At 40.3% G+C, this 23,674-nt stretch overlaps 1 protein-coding gene across 4 annotated transcripts; it reads left to right on the top strand.

The window, feature by feature from the left end:
• Nucleotides 1–664: 664 nt before the first annotated feature.
• On the top strand, nucleotides 665–22,410 carry SERBP1 (SERPINE1 mRNA binding protein 1). Of its 4 annotated transcripts, none has more exons than XM_070746130.1 (10): nucleotides 665–1,183; nucleotides 6,190–6,343; nucleotides 6,606–6,749; nucleotides 6,893–6,964; nucleotides 7,367–7,441; nucleotides 14,104–14,281; nucleotides 17,888–17,935; nucleotides 19,199–19,372; nucleotides 20,171–20,209; nucleotides 20,984–22,410. In XM_070746130.1, exons 1-10 carry the CDS (start codon nucleotides 784–786, stop codon nucleotides 21,038–21,040), a joined length of 1,341 nt encoding a protein of 446 aa, XP_070602231.1. In that variant the 5' UTR covers nucleotides 665–783; the 3' UTR covers nucleotides 21,041–22,410. The 4 variants fall into 4 exon arrangements, with proteins under 4 accessions (XP_070602231.1, XP_070602232.1, XP_070602230.1 ...); XM_070746131.1 differs by having other exon boundaries at nucleotides 666–1,183; nucleotides 6,579–6,749; nucleotides 6,869–6,964; XM_070746129.1 differs by having other exon boundaries at nucleotides 667–1,183; nucleotides 6,869–6,964.
• The last annotated feature ends 1,264 nt before the right edge of the window (nucleotides 22,411–23,674 follow it).

The raw sequence follows: 23,674 nt of genomic DNA, 5'->3' as shown, positions 1-23,674 counted from the left end.
CTCTACTAGTTCTGTATAAAGTACATTCTGAAAAAATGGTAATAGGTGTATTTGCAGCTGAGTAGAGATGATGTCTTGTATACCCATAGCAAAATCATGTGTAATTGTGCTTTAAGTTATATTGTTTAACGAACTGAGCAGAATTCACACCTTAAACTAAAATGTAAGAGTCTCGTTTGTGACTGAGGGTTATAATTTAGATATACAGTAGCCGTTATGGTTCCTTTTAGGTTCAGAGAATAGAGGGTTGCTCAAATGCATATACCGGTAATTGGGTTAATTCAATCAGTCGTGCACTAGTGTATTGTATAAAGCCCAAGCTTTGTATTGTTGACCTTTCAGGTTTTCAAGCAAACCGCATCTTTTACTTTGTTTCAGTTTAACACAATGCACTTTAAGGAGGAAAGGAGAGAAATGAACGCCGTATCTTCTCAAGCGGGGTGGGGGGAACTGTTTCGCTGAACCAATTCTGAGGGAAGAGATTGCCTCGAAGAGACTTCACCGCCTTATTTCTCCGCCTCGCGATGCCTGCTGGGAATTGTGGTCTCGCTTTTCGCCAAGGACTGGTTTTTCCTACATGCGAGGAGCCCAGCCTTCAGTTCCCAAGGTCCTCCGCGAGGAGCTGGCGGCGTCTAGTTCTGTTTCCCGGATGTCGCTTTCGCCGGAAGAGAAGCGAGTTTCTGTGGGGGCCGGCCATCTTGTGTGGGCAGCAAAGAAGCACGTAGGGGGTGGGCCGGGGCCTGGGCAGCATCGGAGGAGGATCCCACCCAAAAGGGGTCCATCATGCCCGGACACCTGCAGGAAGGCTTCGGTTGCGTCGTCACCAACCGCTTTGACCAGCTCTTGGACGACGAATCCGACCCCTTCGAGGTGATCCAGGCGGCCGAGAGCCGCAAGAAAGAGAGCACCGGTGGGGGCGGCGGCGGCGGAGGCCACCAAGGCGGCCGCGGTGGCGGGCAGGCGGCCCAGGCGAATTCATCCTCAGGAGGCGGCGGCGGCGGTTCGGGCCAGGTCGGGTCCGGCGGAGGGAGCGGCAGCGCGGCCAAGCAGCTGCGCAGGGAATCGCAGAAAGAGCGCAAGAACCCGTTGCCGCCCTTCGCCTCCTCGACTGGGCCCGGAGGCGCCGGGGATCGGAGAGAGGATGGAGGCGGGCAGCCCGGCTCCGCGCCTCTCAGGAAGGAAGGTGAGTGAGTGGCGGGGACGCTCCCTCTCTCTTCTGCGGGAGGCGAGTAGGGTTCCCCACAAGGTCAGCGTTTCTCTACCGGGGCTGGCTGAGAGAGAGAAAGCAGCCCCCCCCCCGTGTCAGTAGCGGGTCCCCCCCCCCAATTCCACTTAGCACGTGGTGCCGGAGTGGGACCCCCTCCCCTCTTTTTTTTCCCGCCTGTCTGGCCCGAAGGAGGAAAGAGCCTTGCCCGTCTCTCTCTCCCTCACGTGGAGAGGGCATGGCGGGGCTGCTTTGCCTTGCCATGCCTCGCCTTGGCTCCACCCTGTCCGGAACGCGGGCCCCTCTTCTCGTGTTTTGACCGGGCCCCATGCTTGGTGCAGTCGAGCCGAGCTCGTGAAGGGGGGGCTCGCGCGAACCCCTCCTCCACGTTCTGTGCTGGCGCGCGCGCGCGGTGTGTATGTGGTGGGTGTTGTATGAAGGGATTGGGGCGCGCGGTGGGGGGGGGAGGGGAAAGAAGGCGAATGGATGCCGAAATGTTTCCGAAAGGCGGGCGCGCGGGCGCGCGCCGACCTGAGGGGATTTTTTTTCCCCTCGCGGGGTGGTGGTGGGTGGCCCCGGCAAAGGCCTGCAAAAGGCAGACATGGTTGAGGGCATGTGGGGGTGGAGCTCGGGAAAAGGGAAGAAGGAAACTTCCCAATCTTTGGAATGCTGTGAGGGCGATTCTGGCTTTCTTTTTCTCTCCCCCCCCCCCACAAAAAAAGTCTTGGCCAAATCCTGCTGGTTTTGCCCGCGCACGGAAGGGACGGCGGGGGATTTGGGGGAGGGACGAAGTTTTGAGGCCGTTTGTACCTTGGGCCACCACGTGCATATCACCATCCCGCGTGTTGCTGCTGGGGCTGGTCGGGTTGGTTTTTTTTTTTGCTTCGCTTTTGCCTGCTTTGCCCGCCTACTTTAAGGGCTGAACGAAATAGACAAAATGGCACTTTTGGAGCCGAAAGGATTGACTGACTGCCTTGGATTCTGGATTGCAACTTGTTTTTAAAATAAAAAATAAAAAAAATATCCCACGTTGGTGGGGGTTTTTCTTTCTCCCCCACTTCTCCGTGAAAGCTGATCCAAATAAGACTTGAACCTGTTGCCTTGCTGTATTGATTTGAGTTGTGTCCCTAGCCTTATTTTTAAGGTGAAAGGCAGGATCCATGGACCATTGTTTATTATCATTAAATTAAATTTATTAAATTTATATGCCGCCCAACTCCCTAAAGACTCTGGGTTTAAACATTTTGCAACAGTACAAAAATAACATGAGCTAAAAGCCTTAAATTTACTGTGCTTTTAATAGAATAAAATACATTTTAAAGGAAATAGATGCTCTTTGAGGATATTGATTAATTAAATAGTGCTAGTTATATGATTTTTAGCCTTATTTTCTATTAATTCAAGCAGGAGACTTGAAAGCATGGTAATACAGTATATTTTAATGGCGCCATGCTACACCATGTAATAGTGGGAAGAAAATGTATGATGTCTAGCTTGATTGCTTTAAATCTACCTTAATTATGAATTTTTTTTTTGCTTATAATATATGTTAAATCTTAAAAGATTATTTAATACCGGTAGTTATCAGTCAGGTGTCCTGAGTATTGGAGCACAGTTCTCATTACCAGCACTGATATTTGAAGAAGAGAAAGTAAAATTAGTACAGGCAATAGTAGAAGGTGATATGGGATTAGTAATTGAAATTTATTTATTTATTTATTAGATTTGAAATACTGTGTAGATTGTTCTGAAATTTATTTAAATATTATATACTCCAGAGAAATATTGAAATATTCAAATAGTAAAAATGCTCTTGAATAAGATAGTTATTAAAATAATTGAACCAAGATTTGTGATGTTTTAAACTTTAATCTGGGTATTGATGTTTTAAAATGATATGTTTCCAGCATACTTTTATTGCCACCTACTGACTGTCAGGAGTTTTGCAGCTTATCTACTGCTTGAAAATTTTCATGAGTAAGACATTTAATGTAGAAAAATTAAGTTGATAACTTTTTGCAGCAATATGGCCCTTCATTATTAGTATTTCTGTGTTTGCCTTGATTCAACCTTGCTTGGAGTTTCTGCTTTGTAATGTGAAGAAATAAAATTACATTTGTAATTTTATCTAGATTTTTATACAAACACCATATACTTGTGGAGATGTCTATTTTTGGAGAATTTCAGGTCAGTCTACATAAACTTCTAGAGGAATTATTTTTTATATACCAGTGACCTGCTTGAATCCCACTTGTTTTTAAAGTTTGGATTATGATACTTTTTTCAAAGCATTTCCTATTTTCACATATGAGAGCCTGACAGAAACCCATTTTATGGCAATCCATTTTTTACTTTGACCTGAACTATAGTAAAAGGATTAGGTTACAAAAGCTGTCTTTATTAGATAAAAGTACATAACGGGGACAATCCTTGTGCATTTCAGTGAAATATAAGTAGCACCTAAATAATTTCACAATTTGTTTGAAAGAAATAGGGTTTTTTCTTTATAAATCTGATAGAGGTCTCTTTAAATGGTAGAGTAAATGAGAGGCTTAAATGTTGAATTCTATGGTAACTTTAAAGATGGTAGAATAGTGGCAATGGAGGAAAATAAATCTTTTATAATAAGTTGTACATTCCCTTTGATGAATATTGTTGTATTTAGGGTTATATACAGATATTTTGTGTATATTTCTGTAGAATGAAAAACAACATAATTTCTAGGCATTGTGGAAAAGAGTATAATACTAATGGTAATAGATTCTCTTAGAAACATCAAATTTAGCTAATTTAATATAGGTTCAGTAACCTTACATGGCTCGCTAAAAATTCAGTAATGATTGTTCATCAGACAAGCTATTATAATTAAATCCATGGGTGAAATGCTCCTGTTCGTGCATGCCTGCTGGGGACACTTTGCACTTGTGCAGAGGATAAAAGAACCCAAATGGTGCGCGAGTGGGCGAAGCCTCACATTTCCATTGCTACCAGCTCTCTGACCACCAGTAAGCATGCCTGAACCAGGAACATTTCACCCCTGGTTGAATCACAATGCAACTATAATCTAAAGGCACTTGAAAGAGAAATATTCATTTACATAAAGTTTATTTCACCTGTGTATTTTTATTCAGTGACACGTCTGTTCTGAACATTATTGAAAAAGAAGGGTGTATATTACAGATTTTGAGGTATTACAAATTATTGGGTGTGCATTATGCAGTTATGAATGTCTAATAGCTGTTCTTCATTAAATGTAAAATGTGCTCAGTTGAGCTGCATGAAAATGGTTGCATTTATACCAGCCAATTGAATTTCTTTATATTACTGGCAAATATACAATATATGTCACACCATAATAGCAAAGTCAAAAAATACTTTTGCTTTTATTTTGAACAATAGTTGCAGCAGTGAAAGTTATTGGCTTGGTAGATCCAGACAAGTTAGTTGCATTTTAATCCATCTGAAATAAGACATAAGTTATGTCTAAAACATGGTCAGTAAGTAAGCAAAAAGGCACCATGGTTCTTCAGAAAGTAGTATGCCTTCGCAAAGGCAACTAAGAAATGTTTTCCAATTTCTCTGGATTCAAGGTGACAAGAGAAAAGTAAACTTGACCTGATTAAAAGTGAGAGGAAAGCCAAGGAATATGTCCCCACATAATGGTGCCTAGATAGGTGTGAAGTTCAGTGTCAAGTATTTACTGGCACCCTTTAATCAGATGTAATAGTATGTAGTAGCTTCAGGACTTAGTTTGATCTGAAATGTACTCACCAAATCAAAAGATTGATGATAGCCTCTTGTGGGATTCTGGAACTCTTGGACATTTCTCTTTCAACACATTCTGTTCAGGCTATAATTTTTATTAGGTATGCATGACTAATAGTTTTCATAAGCAATATTTTACTTATTTTCCTTGTTCTCTTTCCAGCAACTTAGAATTGTTTTGTATTGTGATATATATGACAGTTTTAGAACTCATTGGTTTAACGTTCAGCAGAACTTTTAAATCCAATTCATAATATATGAGTAGATTTATAGCCCATATTTTTTTTACCAATGGTAATACGTATTCTTTGAAGCCACCATTGTTCTCAGAATGAGGAAAAGCCAACTTTTAATATAAAAATCATTTCTGTTTCTTTGTTTGAATGAAACTTTGGCACTGTTAGCCAGTTGGTTTCAAGCAGTGTGGTGGAATTATTGGCATTGTGACAGCTTCCAGACAGAGAGAATAAAGCATATTGCAAGTTGAGACCTAGTGCTTTCAGTTGCAGAAGTGTTGCATATGGGGAGGGGATTATTATAGCACATTAGTGCATCACTGCAGAGATAATTATTTCTATAAAGTCATATTTCCAGCTTCCTTATCACTCTATAGGCGAAAATCTACTTTTTGTTATAATGAACTTGATATTCAGGTATATTAAAAAAAATGGTGGCTCTCCTATTTCCTAATTGCAACTGATTCACCACATTCTCTAAAGGTTTCTGAAATAGAAATTATTGATCAGAGTAACAATTAAATTTCACTTTTTTCTTAAATAAAGAGAAAATATTCTGGAACAGCTCAGCTATTACTGATCTATCCCAAAATAAATCTTTTGCAATCTATTCCAATATGCAAGACTGCACTTAGGGAAGCAAGTAACTTGATTGTTTCACAAAATAATATTAGTTGTGATTTTTATTTAATGGAGAGAGGAGAATGAATATTTAATTATTGCTTCAGATGTGTATGAACTTAATTTTAGCTTTTCCAGTTTGTAGCTTGGAGGATTATAAATACCTGTAGAGCTAGTTTGACCACAATTCCTATAAGACAATAACTGTAAAAACTGCTAGCAAAGGCAGCCATATAATACAGTTGTCTATCAGTAGAAAACTATTGTTTATTACATATTGGTAATACCTATGTGTTAAAGAATACCAGTTGCTGGGTGGAGATCAGTAAATAATTTACTGATGCAGATTCCCTTCTATTTTAGGAATAAGACGAATTGGCAGAAGGCCTGATCAGCAACAGCCTCAGGGAGAGGGCAAACCTATTGAGAGGAGGCAGGAGAGACGGCCTCCCCGTGAACGACGATTTGACAAACCTGTTGAAGAAAAGGGTGAAGGAGGAGAATTTTCTGTTGATAAGTAAGGATTGTACATTTTAATATTGTCTGGATGATTGTGTGCTATGATAATCAACAAATTGATCTGTTGATGAATGTAATCCAAAGCAAGTTAATTAGGAAACACTGAATATTTGCTTTTAGAAAAACAGGTTTCTTCATATATTTTAATTAAAATATTGTGTGTCACTTAATTTCAAGTAAACTGTGGCAATACTTTTTAAAGCATATTGACAGTTTTATTGAACTAAATATAGACCCTATTTTACTTCTGCTTACAATAGACCCATTATTGATCGTCCTATGCGTGGCCGTGGTGGACTTGGAAGAGGTGGTCGTGGTGGAAGAGGACGTGGGATGGGCAGAGGAGATGGCTTTGACTCTAGAGGCAAACGTGAATTTGATAGGCATAGTGGAAGCGACAGATCGTAAGTCTTAAAAACTCAGTAGCTCCTCTTTCAAAACATTACATTCTATTATAATATTTTATAAATTTGCCTTTGAATTTCTGTATCCCAGCACTATTGTGTTAACTCAGTTTTGTTAGTTCTCTTTCACATTCGCATTTCAGTGGTCTAAAACACGAAGACAAGCGTGGCGGGAGTGGATCACACAACTGGGGAACTGTCAAAGATGAACTGACGTTAGTATTTTATTTTAAGCTTATATTTAGAATAAATATGAATTGTAAACAAAATTTTAAATGGCTTATGATGACATGATGAAAATGCAGAAATTATATTTAATGTTCAGCATCCTCAGCTAGAAAGCAGTAATCATGATGAAAGGAGTGTAAAGCTTTTTGAAAACAGAATATTATGCAATAGAATAAAAAAGTTAGCATTTTGAGTCTGGTGCCAAATGTTAAACTTCATCATATCACTTATATTTTATTAGAGTGTATTTGCAAGAACAGGAATACATTCATTTGGGGCAAGTTGAAACTTTGAGGAAGGACCTTACAATTTTTCATAAATTTAAACTTTGTGTTGGCAAGTAAGTTAGTAGTACTAATTAAACCTTTTTTTAATTTTAAACTCTACAGCGACTTGGATCAATCACATGCAACAGAGGAAACACCAGAAGGAGAGGAACACCCCCCTGCTGACTCGGAAAATAAGTAAATATTGTTATGTTTTTTAAAATCACCTATACAAAGTTAAGTTGGCGATGATTTCTTTGTGCTGATATAATGCATTGGAATGCATGAATGACCTTGGGGAAAGAGATGCTGACTAAGAAATAATCAGACAAGAGAAGGGGGACACCGCCCACCCACCCACCCCGCAAAATAGCTTAATAGTCAGGAAGGAACTTTTGAACTTGTTTGACCTAATTAATCAGATGGTGGCTAAAAGTTAAATATGGCAGTGGGAAGTTTGTACCTTTCAGACTTGTAAGATTGTGTTGATGTAGCTTTGACTTCGATTGCTGCAAGCCAGGGTTGAAGATTGCAAATGGTGATCATGTCTGTAGGATGCTGTGCAGACCAGTTTCGAGAGCCATAACTGAAAATCACTTTAAAGTCCCCCTCATTCAGCACCATTGTAACTCCAAAAGGTTATTGAAATAGGTAATTGTAAAATGTGGACTACCTGCCTTATAAAGGTTCATCATATATCAGCGATGGCGAAGCTATGGCATGCTTGCCACAAATGACACGTGGTGCCATATCGGTGGGCACACAAGCTCAAGTCCAGCATGTATTAGCTGATTTTTTGGGCCTTCTGGGCCTACTAGGAGTCAGGAAATGGCCTGTTCTCAGCCTCCGGAGGAAGTAGGGAAGGCCCATTTTCTGTCCCCAAGCTCCAGAGCCTTTCTAGGAGTCTGGTGTGTGTGTGAAAATGGTCTTTGCTACCACCCTCTGGATTTCAAGTTGGGAAACGGGCCATTTCTGGCCTCCGTAGGGCCTCCAGGGGATGAGGCCATTTTCACCTTCCCCAGGCTCCTAGAAAGGCTCTGAAGCCTAGGGAGCGCGAAAATCAGGCGTGCCATCATGTGCCATGAACATGCACCAGGGCCCCCACATGGAACTGTGGGTGTGGGAATGCACACGCAGAATCCCCCCCCCTACACACACACACACACACTCTTCCCTCTTTTGGCACGTGAACCAAAAAAGATTCCCCATCACTGTCCTATATAGTGCTTTTGACATTTATGTTGAAATCTTTTTAAAAAATAGAATCTTCAGGGTATGGATCTATTTCAGGAATGATCATCCCATGTAGCAGCAAACAACCAAAAGACAACTCTCAATTTCTAAGTAAACAGTAAAAAGGTTAATTAATCTTCTCGTATTAAAGCATGAATATTACTGTTTTAATACATGAAGAATTAAGGAGAAAGAGGTTGAAAATGTATTTCGAAGTGGCTGAAGAGGGGAAAAATAGCAATAGCACTTATATACCACTCCACAGTGCTTTACAGCCCTCTAAGCAGTTTACAGTCAGCGTATTTCCCCCAACAATCTGGGTCCTTTTGCTAAATGTCCTAAATAGACTATTCGTGCGTACACAGACACACGCACACACTTCATGTGTGCTATAACAAGTTCCCAATGTATCCTCTGACTAACATTTTAATTGATGAATAGATAATCTTGACCTATGAGCATTTGTTCTGTGACTGTTCAAAGCTCCTTGGTATTCCAGCCATCCTGACACCCTCACGGTCACATGATCATGATTGGTTGGCAACCAGTTTACACTTAGCAACCAATTGCAGGCCCTGTGACCATGTGATCACCATTTACAACCTTCCCAGCTGGCTTATCCAGGAAGAAAAGTGGGAAACCAGCAGGGAAGCTGTTAGGTTGCTGGAGCAGATCTTCCCACCTTGGACCTTTCCCTATCCTTTGCACTCGTGCTGTACCTCCCTGGCAGCCTCTCCCCAGTCTAAATCAGGCCTCCGGCACCCCCTCCTCTCATCCCTTGCCCAGAAACAGCCACTTATCCCCTTTCTAGACTGAGATTTGGCTGCTGGTTAATAATAAGAGGGACCGTAGGGTGATTGCTGTTGCTAAATAATGAGTTGTGTTTTACTATCTCATTTATTGACAGAAATTCTGATCCTAATTGCTATAAGTCAATAATACCTGTAGTTTTGAATGAAGTCTTCTGACAAATTAGAAATTAGTATTTTTGAAAAGACTTATAAGATTGTAACTAAAATGTAAAGGCATTTAAAACTTAGCCCTGCTACTATTGTGTATAGTCTCGCTGTTTAGAGTATGTATTATTAATGTTGATGTAAGTGCAGATCGCAAAATGCTCTATCAAAAGCAGTTTTAGTTTCAAGTTTCAAGTTTTATTGGATTTATATGCCGCCCCTCTCCGAAAACTCGGGGCGGCTAACAGCAATCATAAACAGTATACAATAATAATCCAATACTAAAAACGAATTAAAAACCCCTTAGTATACAAAACCAAACATACGTACAAACATACCATGCATACAATTGTAAGGGCCTAGGGGGAGAAGAAATCTTAATTCCCCCATGCCTGGCGACAGAGGTGGGTTTTAAGTAGCTTACGAAAGGCAAGGAGGGTGGGGCCAATCCTAATCTCGGGGGGAGTTGGTTCCAGAGGGCCGGGGCCGCCACAGAGAAGGTTCTTCCCCTGGGTCCCGCCAAGCGGCATTGTTTCGTTGACGGGACCCGGAGAAGACCCACTCTGTGGGACCTAACTGGTCGCTGGGATTCGTGCGGCAGAAGGCGGTCCCAGAGGTAATCTGGTCTGGTGCCATGAAGGGCTTTTTATTGTTTTAATAAATAGGAAAAAACCAGAAAAAAAGATACACGACATTTACATATACATGAAATCATCTGATATTTACATATATCATGAATAAAAATTGAATAATGAACCTTTACAACATATTAGTATGGAGCCAGTATAACAGCAAAAACTTAATGTATATGGTTCAATACTATAATTACACTGCTTTTCCAATATTAAAATAATTCTCTTGTTTCTCCCCCTCCCTTCTTGATAAGTCATGGTGATTGAATCCCAATTTTTGGTATATAGTTCAAAATTACATTTTCTCTTTAAATTTGTAACGGATTAATAAGATGTACAGATACTGAATTAGAATGAAAGTTAAGGTGATTTCCTTTGAATGTCACCTGTTTTAAACACAGGTTTATGCCCAACCTTCTAAAACACTATACAGTGATCCCTCGGTTAGCGCGGGGGTTACGTTCCAAGACCTCCCGCGCTAACCGATTTCCGCGTTATACTGGATGCGGAAGTAAAAACACCATCTGCGCATGCGCGCCCTTTGTTCCATGGCCGCACATGCGCAGAAGGTGGAGCGACGCAAGTTCGGAGGCTGGCAATGCAATGGTGATTTTTCCGGGCTCCTCGCCGCTACCCACAGGGCAGCGCTGGCGGCAATGGCAATGGCAACCCTCCCTCCTTCCCTCCTTCCCTTCTCTCCCTCCCTCCTTCCCTCCTTCCTTCCTCTCACTGGCTTTCTTGGGGCAGCGCTGGCGGCAATGGCAATGGCAACCCTCCCTCCTTCCCTTCTCTCCCTCCCTCCTTCCTTCCCTCCTTCCCTTCTCTCCCTCAGTATGACGTCATCGGGCGGGAAAAACCGTGGTGTAGGGAAAAAAACGCGGACTTATTTTTTAATTAATATTTTTTGAAAAACCGCGTTGCAGCGTTTCGCGCTAATCGAGAACGCGCAAATCGAGGGATCACTGTAGTTTTGTTGTATAAGAAACATACATAATATGCAAAATGCTGCCTTGAATATTATAGGTGTGATAACTTAAGTATTCCCCGATCTTTATTTCATAATTTCATAAGTCTTCGGAGAGGGGCGGCATACAAATCCAAATAATAAATAATAATAAATAAAATAATCCTTACAAATAATTAGGGTTTTCGTTCTGATACTTTATTTTTAAAAATAGCGTAATTTCATGTCACCCACAGTCTAATTCAGTTTGATAATACAGAAACATATGCTGCAAAATTGTGAAATAGGATGTTTTAATTAATTTTCTTGCCATTTAGCAGTTTTAAGTATTCCAAATTGCAATTACTTAAAATAGTAATATAGTATTAAATGCTTAACAACTTTTACAAAAAGCAGGTTGTGTGGGATAGGCAGTTGAAGATAGTATTGTCTGCAATCCCTATGTCAATTTCACTGTTGATAATTTATGTGTGGGGGTGTTTATATACAGTGATACCTTGTCTTACGAACCCCTCATCATGGGAACTTTTCGAGATCGGAACCTGGGGTTTAAGATTTTTTTGCCTCTTCTTCCAAACTATTTTCATCTTACGAACCCAAGCCGCCGCCGTTGGGATGCACCGCCTCCGGACTTCCGTTGCCAGCCGAAGGCTCCCCTCGCTGGGAAGCCCCACCTCTGGACTTCCGTTGCCAATGAAGTGCCCGTTTTTGCGCTGCTGGGATTCCCCTGAGGCTCCCCTCCGTGGGAAACCTCACCTCCAGACTTCCGTGTTTTTGCGATGCTGCAGGGGAAATTGAGCAGAGGAATCCCAACAGCGCAAAAACGGGTGCTTTTCTGGTAACGGAAGTCCGGAGGTGGGGTTTCGAGGACTTCGGTGTTTTTGCGATGCTGCGATTTCGCCGAGGCTCCCCTCGCTGGGAAACCCCACCTCGATGTTGGTATTCCCCTGCAGCATCGCAGAAACACGGAAGTCTAGACTTGGGGTTTCCCATGGAGGGGAGCCTCAGGAGAATCCCAGCAGCGCAAAACAGGCACTTCGACTGGCAAAAGGGGTGAGTTTTGGGATTGCACATATTAATCGCTTTTCCATTGATTCCTATGGGAAACATTGTTTCGTCTTACAAACTTTTCACCTTACAAACCTCATCCCGGAACCAATTAAGTTTGTAAGACAAAGTATCACTGTATTAAGAAATTGAATAACTTTCATACTCTGCAAGTTTTTGTTAACTTGGTAGCTTTTGATCTCATAAGTCATGGGGTAGGTACTCTTGTCAGAATTGTATTTTAGCTTTGGCTTCTGTGAATTCTAGTAAGTGTGCAGGTGTGTTGTGTGATATTAATTAGCCCTTTTCTGTTGCCTTTGTTAAAGTACTTTCCCCCCCCCCAAATATTGGGGTCCTCCAGTGAATTTTGTCTTCTGATCAAGTGTTTAAAGTATTAAAGCTTCAGCTTCTTCATTAGGTTGAGCAATCTATAATCTATATGTTGACCTATAAAGCCCTACATGTCTTTGGACCAGATTATCTACTGGACTGTCTTCTGCCTCATGTATCTCAGCGACCAGTCAGGTCCCACAGAGTTGGCCTTCTCCTGGTCCTGTGAGGCAGGCATTGTTGTCTGGCGGGGCCTAGAGGCAGAGCCTTCTCAGTGATGGCTCTGGCCCTTTGGAACCAACTCCCTTAGTAGAATTGTACCGCCCCCACTCTCCTGGCCTTCCAGAAGGCTTTAAAAACTTATCTGTGCCGGCAGGCCTGGGGATGCTGAATTTTTAACATCTGGACCCAACCCTTAGTAGTTTATCACCACCATACGTTTGAACTGTCACTGAACAAATAGTTGTTAACTGAGGATCACCTGTATAATATGATAAATACTTGGACTGGAGCCTTTTACTGTTTCATCAGTTTAATTATTTCAGTAATTTTTGTGGGAAATAAAATTGCAGCTAAAAAGGCATTGTATAAAAGCAGTTTTAATTCAGTGGGCTAAGTATTGCAATTCAGAATATTTTTTCAAAAAGTCAGAATCATGATATATCTATCCTGAGTATCAGTTATAGCAGATACAGTGTAACAACTCATTCAGCCAAAAGGCTTAGTAATGTACCACATTTTTGCTGCATGATTTAGCGAATACTCTGTTTCAAGGGCATAGAGCACAAATTAGCACACATAAAATGGGAAGAACTTGGGAAAAGTGGATAAAATATACCTCTACTTCAAAAGAAAATAATAATTTCTGGGCTTGTAACTAGGAAGGATGTAAATTGAAATTAAGAATGGCTTTGGGCAATTCTTCAATTTTTATTTTAATATGGAACTTTTCCTAATTTGTAGCTAATGGCCAACACTACGTTTACCTTTAACGAGTAAATCAGGGTAATACATACCAAGCATTCCAGTAGACGGGTGTCCAGCAGACCTGGAAAACGGAAATCAGGGAATTGTCATGGAATTCGGCAGTTAGGGAAATATCAGGGAATTCATGAAAAAAATGGAATAAATGGGGGGGGGGGAAACAAACTATTAAAAAGTCAGAGAAAAATCATGTAAAAAAAAACCCATTGCGCTGCCTGGCAGTCAAGCAAAAATGAGCACAACTCTGGCAACAACTTGGTTCCTCAGCTACAGATATTTCTCCATGGCTTAGCCGTTTGGTATGACTTCATCTACAACTGCTCCATAACTAGATCTCAAATTGCAGGGAAATGTTAGGGAAATATCAGGGAATTTCAAAATGCTTCCCCCCTGGACACCCTGAGTAGAAGTGAATATCTGCAGCTCGGGATTGAATTGCGGAGTCCTTGATGTTCTCTAAGATTGGTGATTTGATTGCAGACATTTCATCACCTGGCTAAACTCAGTGCACTAGTTGGATAATGAAATGTTTGCAAGAAAACAAACAAACTTCGACAATACAAAGTTTCCATTGTATCAACCATTGTTTTTGAACTTGAAAAGGTACAATTGATAATAAAATTGAAAGTTGTGTTTACATTTCATCCCTTGGAGTGAGTGAGTATGTGTGTGTGTTTGTGTTTATTAAGTGCTTGACATTCATATTTGTCATAGGGAAAATGAAGTAGAAGAAGTTAAGGAAGAAGGTCCTAAAGAAATGACTCTTGATGAATGGAAAGCTATTCAGAATAAGGATCGTGCAAAAGTCGAATTCAATATCCGTAAACCAAATGAAGGTGCTGATGGACAATGGAAAAAAGGCTTTGTTCTGCACAAGTCAAAGAGTGAGGAGGTTGGTACACCTTATTTTTATTGTTTATACATACAAGAGTAATTGGCTTATGGCAGTGGAAATTTTAAAAACACAATGAGGAAAATCTTGGATTGTGATATTCCAGTGTTTAGCCTTGTGTATGGTTCTAATATTAGCTTATAATATGGCAGGAAGAAAAAATGATTTAATACATGATTAGAAAATGTATCATATTAAATGCAAATGAAATCAGTGTTAACTTTTGTGTAGCTTTTACAGTTTTGTTTGTCAATACTGTGTTTCCTCCAAAATAAGACTGTCTTATATTTTTTGACCCCCAATATATGGCCTTGGCTGTATTATAAGGGGTGAGTCTTATTTTCAGGGTGCAGGAGGCTGGTCAGGCTGCAAGACAAGTGTCTTTCTGGAATATGGCAGCTCCATGGCGTCTCTCGGCCAGTCTGTTTAGTTCTAGTTCCAGCCGTCAGAGCGGGAAGCGCACTGTCAGAGAGGCTGCTGCCATGGCTGGGATTTGTAGGCTGCAGAGCTGGAGTTTGGGGGAGAGAAAGAAAGACTTCTGCTACTTCTGCTTTTGGCTGCATGCAAGGAAAGCAGCAGAAGTCTTTCTTTCTGTCCCCCAAACTCCGGCTCTGCATCTTCCAAACCTCAGCCAGCGCAGAGGCTGCTCTGTGAGTGCGTTTCCTGCTCTGGTGACAGTCATTGGAGGCTTCCCCTTGCTCCTCTCTGCTCCAATCTCCTTGCGGTCCCTCAACCTGAGCTGACTGACCAGAGTGCTCGCCGGCATGCCCAGGAGGCTCCTCTGCCTTGGGAGTCTGGCGACTGAGCTGGACTCTTCCTGGGGAGGGGAGCCTCGCAGGACCTCGCTCTCTCTTCCTCCTGCAGGGTCCACTTATTCTTCCCAGGCACCCGGCCGTAAGACACTAGGAAGCCGTGCTGAAGGCCATCCCAACAGACCCGCCCTAGCCACGGCCAGTGCTCCCTGTTGCAGGGGGCCAGTTTTGGCCTCTAGGTGGTGGCAACGACGAGAGCAGCAGCAACACCCGTAGCGCCTCAGCCATTCCCGCCAGACAGAAGCAGCTGGCGAGCAAACCTTTTGGCTGCATGCAAGAAACATTCTCTCCTCTCGCTCCAAGAGGCTGTGCAGGCATGACGAGTCTCACGAAGACTCATTTCTGACAGAGTTTGGAAGAGAGATTTCTTGCGTGTAGCATGCAGCCAAGAGGTTCCTTATTCTGGTGCTGGGTCTTACGTGCACTCTTCCCCTCCCCTTGCCGAGAGAGAGCATGGGGAGGAAAGGCAGGTGCTTTGCCAAGAAAGAAGCAGCCTCTGAATTCTGCTACAGATTTGGTATCTCAAAGTCCAATCCTTTGACACACGATTGCCAGGGAGCAAAACTCCCTCCTGCCTCTGATAGGAACTTGCCTTCGCCAGGTGCTTTCTGGAGTCTCTGGGCTTGATTGCAACCATTCCTGACCTGGAGGTGATTTCTCTGCGCCCTCCCTTAGTGGGTGACTCCTCGCCGCCCCCCCCCCCCCTTGGCCATCCCATTCCATCTTGTAGAGTACCTGCCTGTGTGTGCAATGCATGTTTGGAAGAGACAAGGAAGTGTGTGGCTGGCTCTTCTGCTGAGCCCGGCTAGAACTTTGGCTGTCAGCTCAGGTTCCTCAAATAGCCTGGAAGAGTTTTCCCCGTCCCGTTTTGCTCCACAGCTGGAGGCGGCCGATGGTCAGTGGACACAACACCAAGGAAGGCAACGGAGCTACAAATCCCTGGTAGGACGTGCATCTCACGGGGCACGATTTTGGGGTGGCAGGTGGGGTGGAATGGCTGCGAGACGCACGTCCTATCTGGGACTTGTAGCTCCATCACATTCCCTGGAGAGAAGAGAGCAAGCGAGAGGTGGGGGTACGCATACCCTGTGGGACTGGCTCGGCTCCTCTGGGCTCTGCCTCCGGCAGCATTTTGAAACATGCTTCTGGAAGACGAGCCTCGATTCCTGCCTTGTCTCTTCGCAGGCAGGTGCACTTTTCAAAATGCCACCAGAGGCAGAGCCTAGAGGAACCCATCCAGTCCCACGGAGTCTGCCTCTCCCTCCCCCCCGTCTCTCCCAGCCAAAAGAGTACCTGCCTCCCCCCCCCCTTCCCTAGAAAGTATTCCAGTGCATGTGCTATAAAGTCTGATTGGTATTATTTTTGGGAAAACACCGTACCTGCAAGTTATAAGTGGGACTTTCAGCACTAAAAATTATATTTGCCTGGTAGATGTGGAGAATACATTCCAGTTTTTAAAATTCAATTGGCTAGTGGGATGTGAGTTATGCGTGTAAATCTGAACAATTGTAAATGTAGAACAATTTGTAGAAATAGTGCTTACTGAATAATTATTTAGGCATATAATATTGCATTGTATTAAAATTTCCATGAAAAGTAAACTTCAAAATTTAAGACCATTTAATTGCATCTTACTTAACTATGATAGCTTTCGTAACATTTTGAATCTGCTTTTCCTGTGTTTTTTATGAAGAGTTACAAGTAGTGCTTGACTTACAGCCACTGGTTTAATGACCATTCAAAGTTATAACAGCATGGAAAAAAGGCACTTAAGATTTTGTTCCATACCTAGGATCACTGCAGCATCCCCGTGTTCACATGATCAAAATATGTGCTAGCATGTATTTTTGATAGTTAACGTGTCCCAGATCATGTGATTCTCTTTTACGACCTGACAACCAAAGTAAACAACCACATTGCTAATTAACTGCAGTGATTCACTTAACAATGGGGCAAGAAATTTCAAATGGGGCAAAATTCACATAAGAACTACCTTGGAGATGTTGTTAAAAATGAAAATATCAAGCTATTTATTGCTCCTTTGTTTCTCAGTAGCTGTATCCTTTTTTTTAAAGGCTTGAGCTCCATTCTTTTCACTAGGGATAATTTATGGATGAGAGCGATGTAAATTGTGATTTAAAGCTGTACTTTAGTTCAGCACTTCCTTTTAACACACTTACCTTGAAGTGACTTTTTCTCCTAAAAGTGATCTTGATGCTTATACATATGTGTATTAATTTTATTAGACACACTGGATTCAATCCTAATCCAATAACATCCTCTTTTTTGTGCAGGTTTTGGATTTTTCTCGTTGCATGTTTAAAAATAGATAGTCCTCGACTTACAACCATTCGTTTAGTGATCATTTGAAGTTACACTGACAAAAAAAGACTGTGTTTGTGACCGATTTTCACAGTTATGACTGGTTGCAGGATCACAATGGTCATGTGATCAAAATTCAGGCACTTGGCAACTGACATGTGTTTATAGAAGTTCAATGTCCTGGGGTCATATGGTCCCCTTACAAACAGTCTATTGGGAAGCCAGATTCACTAAACTAGCTTAATAACTGCAGTGATTCACTTGACTGTGGCAGGAAAGGTAAAATGGGAAAACTCATTTAACTCTCTTGCTTAATAACAGAAAATTTGGGCTCAATTTTGGTTGTAAGTTGAGAACTGCCTGTATCTTGCATCCTACAGTTTTGCCTGCTTAATTGTAGAGTTAGTTACTCATGTATACTCATCTATTGTCTTTCTTTTGTTTTTATTCCTTGCCATACAACTTACTTCAGACAAAGGGGATGTCAGAAATGCAGGGGACTCAGCTGGAACCCAATGAGGTACTTTCTGGTTTATATTTACCTAATGAAGAATAAGAAGCTCTGCAAGTTCAAATTTGAAGATATTTTATAAAGAAAACCATTGAAAGTGTCAATAAAGCTGTTGATGAATTCATTAATACCTTTTCTTGTAACCAGTTTGGTTGTTGTCCAATCAGCATTTGTTCCTTTTTGTGCCAGCCTGCTTTCCCATGAGTCCAAGTAATTTTAGTTTCTCAAACCCATATTTTAACTATGACTGTAAACATCCATGGCAATACTCCCACTTAATTGTCTGATTTTTTTTCCTAAACAAAAAAAGTTTTTGAAGGGATTTCAGTATTTGATTCCATTTATTACTAGATTGATCTGTGTTCCTTTTTTATTATTAGAGATATTCATTGTCAGCTATTAAAGGATAATACTGTAACATTGTCACACCAGCTGCTACTCCTGTTCAAGTAGTTTGTTGTGGCTTATGTAGCTGAAACCATTTCAACCAAGTGCATATTGGCAGACTTTGTGGAATTCTCCCATTCATGAAATGAAGGCTTCAAGTTCATTTTCTGTGGACTTTAACTGGCTGTATAATTTTCTTGGTTATGGGTTGCTTGCATATTATGTATCTTTCAGTTGATCTTACTGATTATTCAGTTGCAAGTAATGAAGAGGGAGTGAGGCTTTGTGAAGAGCTTTAGGGTAACCTGTGCAATAGTGATTGAGGATGGCAGTCTCTTACAATTCTTACAAGAATATAATACAAACCCAATTTAGAAATGTGCTCTGGGTCAGTTTCATCTCAGTGAGCTTGAGTAGGATTTTGTCCAGAAGTATAGACAGGATGGTTTCTTTAAAGTCAGCTATTTAAAATATGATGTATACTTGCTATCAATTGATACTGAGATCCGGCATTTTCTGTTAACTATGTTTGATCTATAGAAGATAGGGCAATTTTTAATCAAGTGTTGAGTTTTGTGTGTTCTGATTTATTTTCTTTGTATCTAGGTAATTGAATCTTTGCAAATTTAGAGCTTTTAGCTAAAGTTGTGGCATAATATTTCAGAGAGTTTAATAATTATAGGGTTCCATAATGTCACTTGTTAAAAATGCAGTTTTGACACACATTTGGCAATATTCAAATGTGTTCCTCATTCCATTCTAATATTGATTTGCCTGGTTAGAAAACTGATAGTTTAAATAATATGGATAAAGTGCTATATAATTTTCTATTTTTGAATGAAAATAGATTTTAAGGTTAATCCTGTATTTCTTGATTTCTTATAGGCTCATGCTGAGGACTCTGTAATGGATCATCATTTCCGTAAGCCAGCAAACGATATCACGTCCCAACTGGAGATCAATTTTGGGGATCTTGGTCGTCCTGGACGTGGTGGTAGAGGTGGAAGAGGCGGTCGTGGGCGTGGGGGAAGGGCTAACCGTGGAAGCAGAACTGACAAGGTAATTACTGATTTTATGCAAATGAAATGTCGACTGAGGCAAATGTTTTATGGAACCGAGCTGCTTCTAGAAATGGTGCACAACACTGTAAGCCTAGCTTGCCCAACTTTGTAAAAATAAAGTTATTATCTGAAAGAGTAAGAAGTTACTTTAGGGAAGATAGTTATGTAATAGTTTTATGGTTGAAATGTCAAATACATTAGCTTTTCCTCAGTTTCGCTTAAATTATTGGAATAGAGAATAAGAACTAGATAACTTCTTAAGTGCTAGAGGAGTTAATTATTTCTATTCCACTTAAGTTTCAGCTCAAATTGTACCAAGGGTGGGAAGTTAAGCCCTTTTGAGCTACTTCACTCAATTTTTGATACTTCCATGATATCTATTACATAATCTCAGAGTTACAGATAACCAGTACTTTCAAATACAAATTTTCCCATTCATGAAATTAAATTCTTGGTTCCATTTTGTTTTGCGTACTTTGAAATTTTTTAAAAAAGTCATCCCAGTTAACAATAAAGTCCTTAATTCCAGATTTGTACATCCCAAGAAAGAATGGATTTATGTTATATTTGATGCCTTTTTCTATTTGTTTCTTCTTGGGTTTGGGTTCTGATCTGCACCAGAATTTTCACTAGCTAGTCAAACGAATTTGAGAATTGGGGGATCGAAGATGGATGGGTACTGTATGAAAAAGTGACAACTGCCCTGATTTCATCAACAATTGTTTAATATTCTCGCTTTAGCAACATATACTAACAGAAGAATGCTCAATTAATATTTTTCCTTATTCTCTTTTAGTTGGTTAAAGAATTTGATGTGATCCACACACCCAACCAGGTTAGTGGCTTGATAACTTTATAACATGAGTACAGTAATGCTAAGGCTAGTGCTCTTCCTATATTTTCTTCCCTCATTTGTGTGACACCTTCATTGTATTCTTTTCAGCAGTAAATCGCTTTGAGGTCTCTGTTCCTCTAACTTTGGAAATATTTTTCCTAGGATTCTTTTATTAGCCTTTATGACTTATCTCTACTCAGAGTTGAAATATGTGTCACTCCACCTTGCAATGTTAAGTGTCAAGGTTTTAGTTAAGTTCTTTCTGTCTCCTGTTCTTCACGTTCATTAACCACGATCCCTATTTTGAGGGTCAAGAAAACCTTTTCTTTATGTGTGTCATTCACACTGTGATAACTTCATACACATCTATAATTTATTTGTTAACCCTTGCAACTTTTTGTGATACCAATATGGATACCGAATGATTTCTCCCATAAAAAGTATATTTTATAGAGCAGACACTATTACTAAAAAAGGGACTATATTAATAAGTACTGTGTTTTCCCCAAAATAAGACCCTGTGTTATATTTTTTGAACCCTGCAATATGCACTTGGCCTTATTTTCATGCACTCAATAGCCCGATTGGGCTTATTATCAAGGGATGTCTTATTTTGGGGGGAAACATAGCAAATATGTGCATGACTAGTACTCATGTATATTTACTGCTTTAGGTATGTGTATTTTTTGTATACAACTGCCTTAAATAATACAGCTAATGGAAGTACTGTACTGTTTTGACTATCAGAATGACGGACCTCCTCTTTCGTTTCAGTCAAGTGCTTCTGCTCCTGATGTTGACGATCCAGAAGCTTTCCCGGCTTTATCCTAAACTGGATGCCCTAAGCCAACCCTGCCTCTTGTTGGGCCCTTCTCTACAAGGCTTGCATGCTTAAGGATCCTAAAAACAACTTAAGATATTAAAACGGGGACTCTCATTCATGCCATTCACACCTGAAGACTGAATTTTACCTGTTTTGAAATGAACTTCTCTTGCTACACAGAAGCAACAATATGGTAGTCAGTTTTGTATTTAGAAATGTAATGGTAGCAGGGATGTTTTCATAATTTTTTTCAGAAATTATGCATTCTTCATGGATACTTTTTTGTATTGCTGCTTGAAAATATGCGTTTCCAAACTTGAAATATAGGTGTGAACAGTGTGTACCAGTTAAAGCTTTCACTTCATTTTTTTAAAATTAGGGTTAGATGTGCTTTCCCTAAACTACAAACAATTTTAACTCTTGCACACTATTTCTTTTAATACTGCTTAGCAGATGGTTTTCAGTCCACGGTCAGTTGGGATATGTATAAAAATAATATGGAAAATTGTTAGTACTGTGTGGAATACTAACTTCTGGAGTATTTGAGTTTTAATACTTAAGTCAAACTTGGAAAGTCCATTTTCTTCTATCTTTGGTAGTTTGTGTATTCAAAATCTTTATACAAAATTGATATCAGATACTTGAAAAATAGTCAAAGCACATTGGTTTATATTCTCAATACCTGCTTCTGAATCCAGCAGCTCTGGCTGGATAATTGGCCTAAGCCATTTTTAAAAAAAACAATCCATGTTGCGCCTCTCATTCACCCTTTTTCTTCAAGAAAGCTAGTTGTCTGTTGGTAAACTTTGTTTAAACTTGTTAATATTGTTGCTACCAAAAATATTCTGTAGAGTGGAGCAACTTTTTTCAAGACATGGAAGATTGGGAACACAGTGGTATCTTATTTCTTAATATAGTTGGTTTTAACTATAGTTGATACTGAGTGGCAGTGCTGTAAATCTACATTAAAATGCACCCCCTCCCCCTTGGGTGCATTTAAACACTGTTCCACTAGCATGCAACCCTGATTCTGAAGAAGAAACCAAAGGGCACTGTATACTTCTTGGGAAAAGGATTATTTGACTTGCTTAAATTGGAAAACCAAGACCATGAAAGTGGAACAACAGTGGTCTGCGTGGGACATAAGCCAAACCTCACCACCCAATTGAAATGTGGATCTTGCTCTATTGCTTCAGCTTTCGGCCTTGCCTAGCTGAGAAGTGAATGTTTTATTTTTGGTGTGGGAGGTGATTGTAAGCTCTCCTTTCCACTGTAGAATTTTCTTAATATTTTAACTTAAATCCCTGTGAAAGAGAATGTTACCACTTTCAAAACATGAAAGGACTTGAGCAAATAATAAAAGAAGGACTACTTTGCCTTTCTGTCTACAACACTTGTTAGGAGATTAGAACTGAAATATCCATTTATTTCAAGGTTTTGCTGAGTAATACAATTGGTGGGTTTCTTAAGAAATTGGAAACATTACCCCATTTAAAAAAAATATGGAAGGAGGGCAAAAAGTATTGAACTAAAGCATAAACAGTATTGAGATGATGCATTATCGGAATGATTTTTGTGAGCATATGTTTGCGTATGCAAAGGTTACCAAATTGAATCTGATTCTTGATGCATTTCAATTTCAGCATTGTGACCAGGATGTAGGGATGGAGAAGCAGATTTTTAAACTAGTCCAGTATTTGCCTTCAAGGAAGATTTCTAAGCACATGCATACCGTTCACCCTTCTTCCTGCCCCAATTTATTGGTTCTTAGTTTCCAGATTATGATTTTGGAGGTAGTCGCGTTCCTTAAATCAACAGCTACATATGTTATCAGGTCCCATGTTCGTTTCCCATCCAAACACATCTCATAGCACAGATTTGTTTGGAAGTTATTGCGTGTTGTCTATATCCTAAAAAAAACCCCAATTCCTATTTCCTGCACAAGTGTGCTAATGCACAAATAACACATTTATTAAATAGTATGTTACTGTTTGTGAATACTCCCAATCTAATTCTTTTTTGACTTTCAGACTATAATGTTGAACAGCCATATATCCCATGCAATGCCAGTTTGGTACTTGACATGACATCTTCATCTTCTAGTATACTTGTAATATAGAGCAGATTTAGAAATGCTGTTTAAAGATGGCAAATTTGCTGGCGTTTAATAGCTGCATACTTAATTTGTGTTGAGCTGTGAAAATGCTTTCATTAATATTGATACATATTAGCAAAGTAAAGTTTTATTTTCATGCTCTTACAAAAATGCCATTAAATTGGCATTGTAAATGTTTTCAGTGCCAGGCATCTTGCCTAATTTCTAGCTGAAACCATCTACATGTCTTTCCCAGGGAATGGTCCCCTTGTGGTGGATCCATTAGCAATTGTGAGCATAGCTTTAGCAAATAACTACTCGCATAGTTAATTTTAATATTAGCTATTAAATGAGTTGGGCTTTGTATCTCTTATTCTCTTGCTTGTTTGTGTTGCTATTGCACCATTTTTTAGAGCAAGCCTCCTTTAAAATGTGATACTAATTATGATTGATTTATTAAATGTTTGAGCATGAAAGTTGATCTTGTACCAGACTACCGGCAGAAAAATTAAAATGAGTAAAATGAGAGAGCACAAGCCCTTATAAG

Source organism: Erythrolamprus reginae, chromosome 3, assembly GCF_031021105.1.
Source record: "Erythrolamprus reginae isolate rEryReg1 chromosome 3, rEryReg1.hap1, whole genome shotgun sequence".
Classification (NCBI taxonomy): domain Eukaryota; kingdom Metazoa; phylum Chordata; class Lepidosauria; order Squamata; family Dipsadidae; genus Erythrolamprus; species Erythrolamprus reginae.
This window is presented reverse-complemented; position numbering and strand designations above follow the sequence as displayed.

What these genes read in the sequence shown, in the direction of transcription:
- SERBP1 (XM_070746131.1), top strand. Translation starts at nt 784, where the DNA reads ATGCCCGGACACCTGCAGGAAGGCTTCGGTTGCGTCGTCACCAACCGC. An exon ending in CCTGCTGACTCGGAAAATAA is followed by an intron (nt 7,442 to 14,103) that starts GTAAATATTGTT and finishes TATTTGTCATAG; the next exon opens with GGAAAATGAAGTAGAAGAAG. An exon ending in CTCAGCTGGAACCCAATGAG is followed by an intron (nt 17,936 to 19,198) that starts GTACTTTCTGGT and finishes GATTTCTTATAG; the next exon opens with GCTCATGCTGAGGACTCTGT.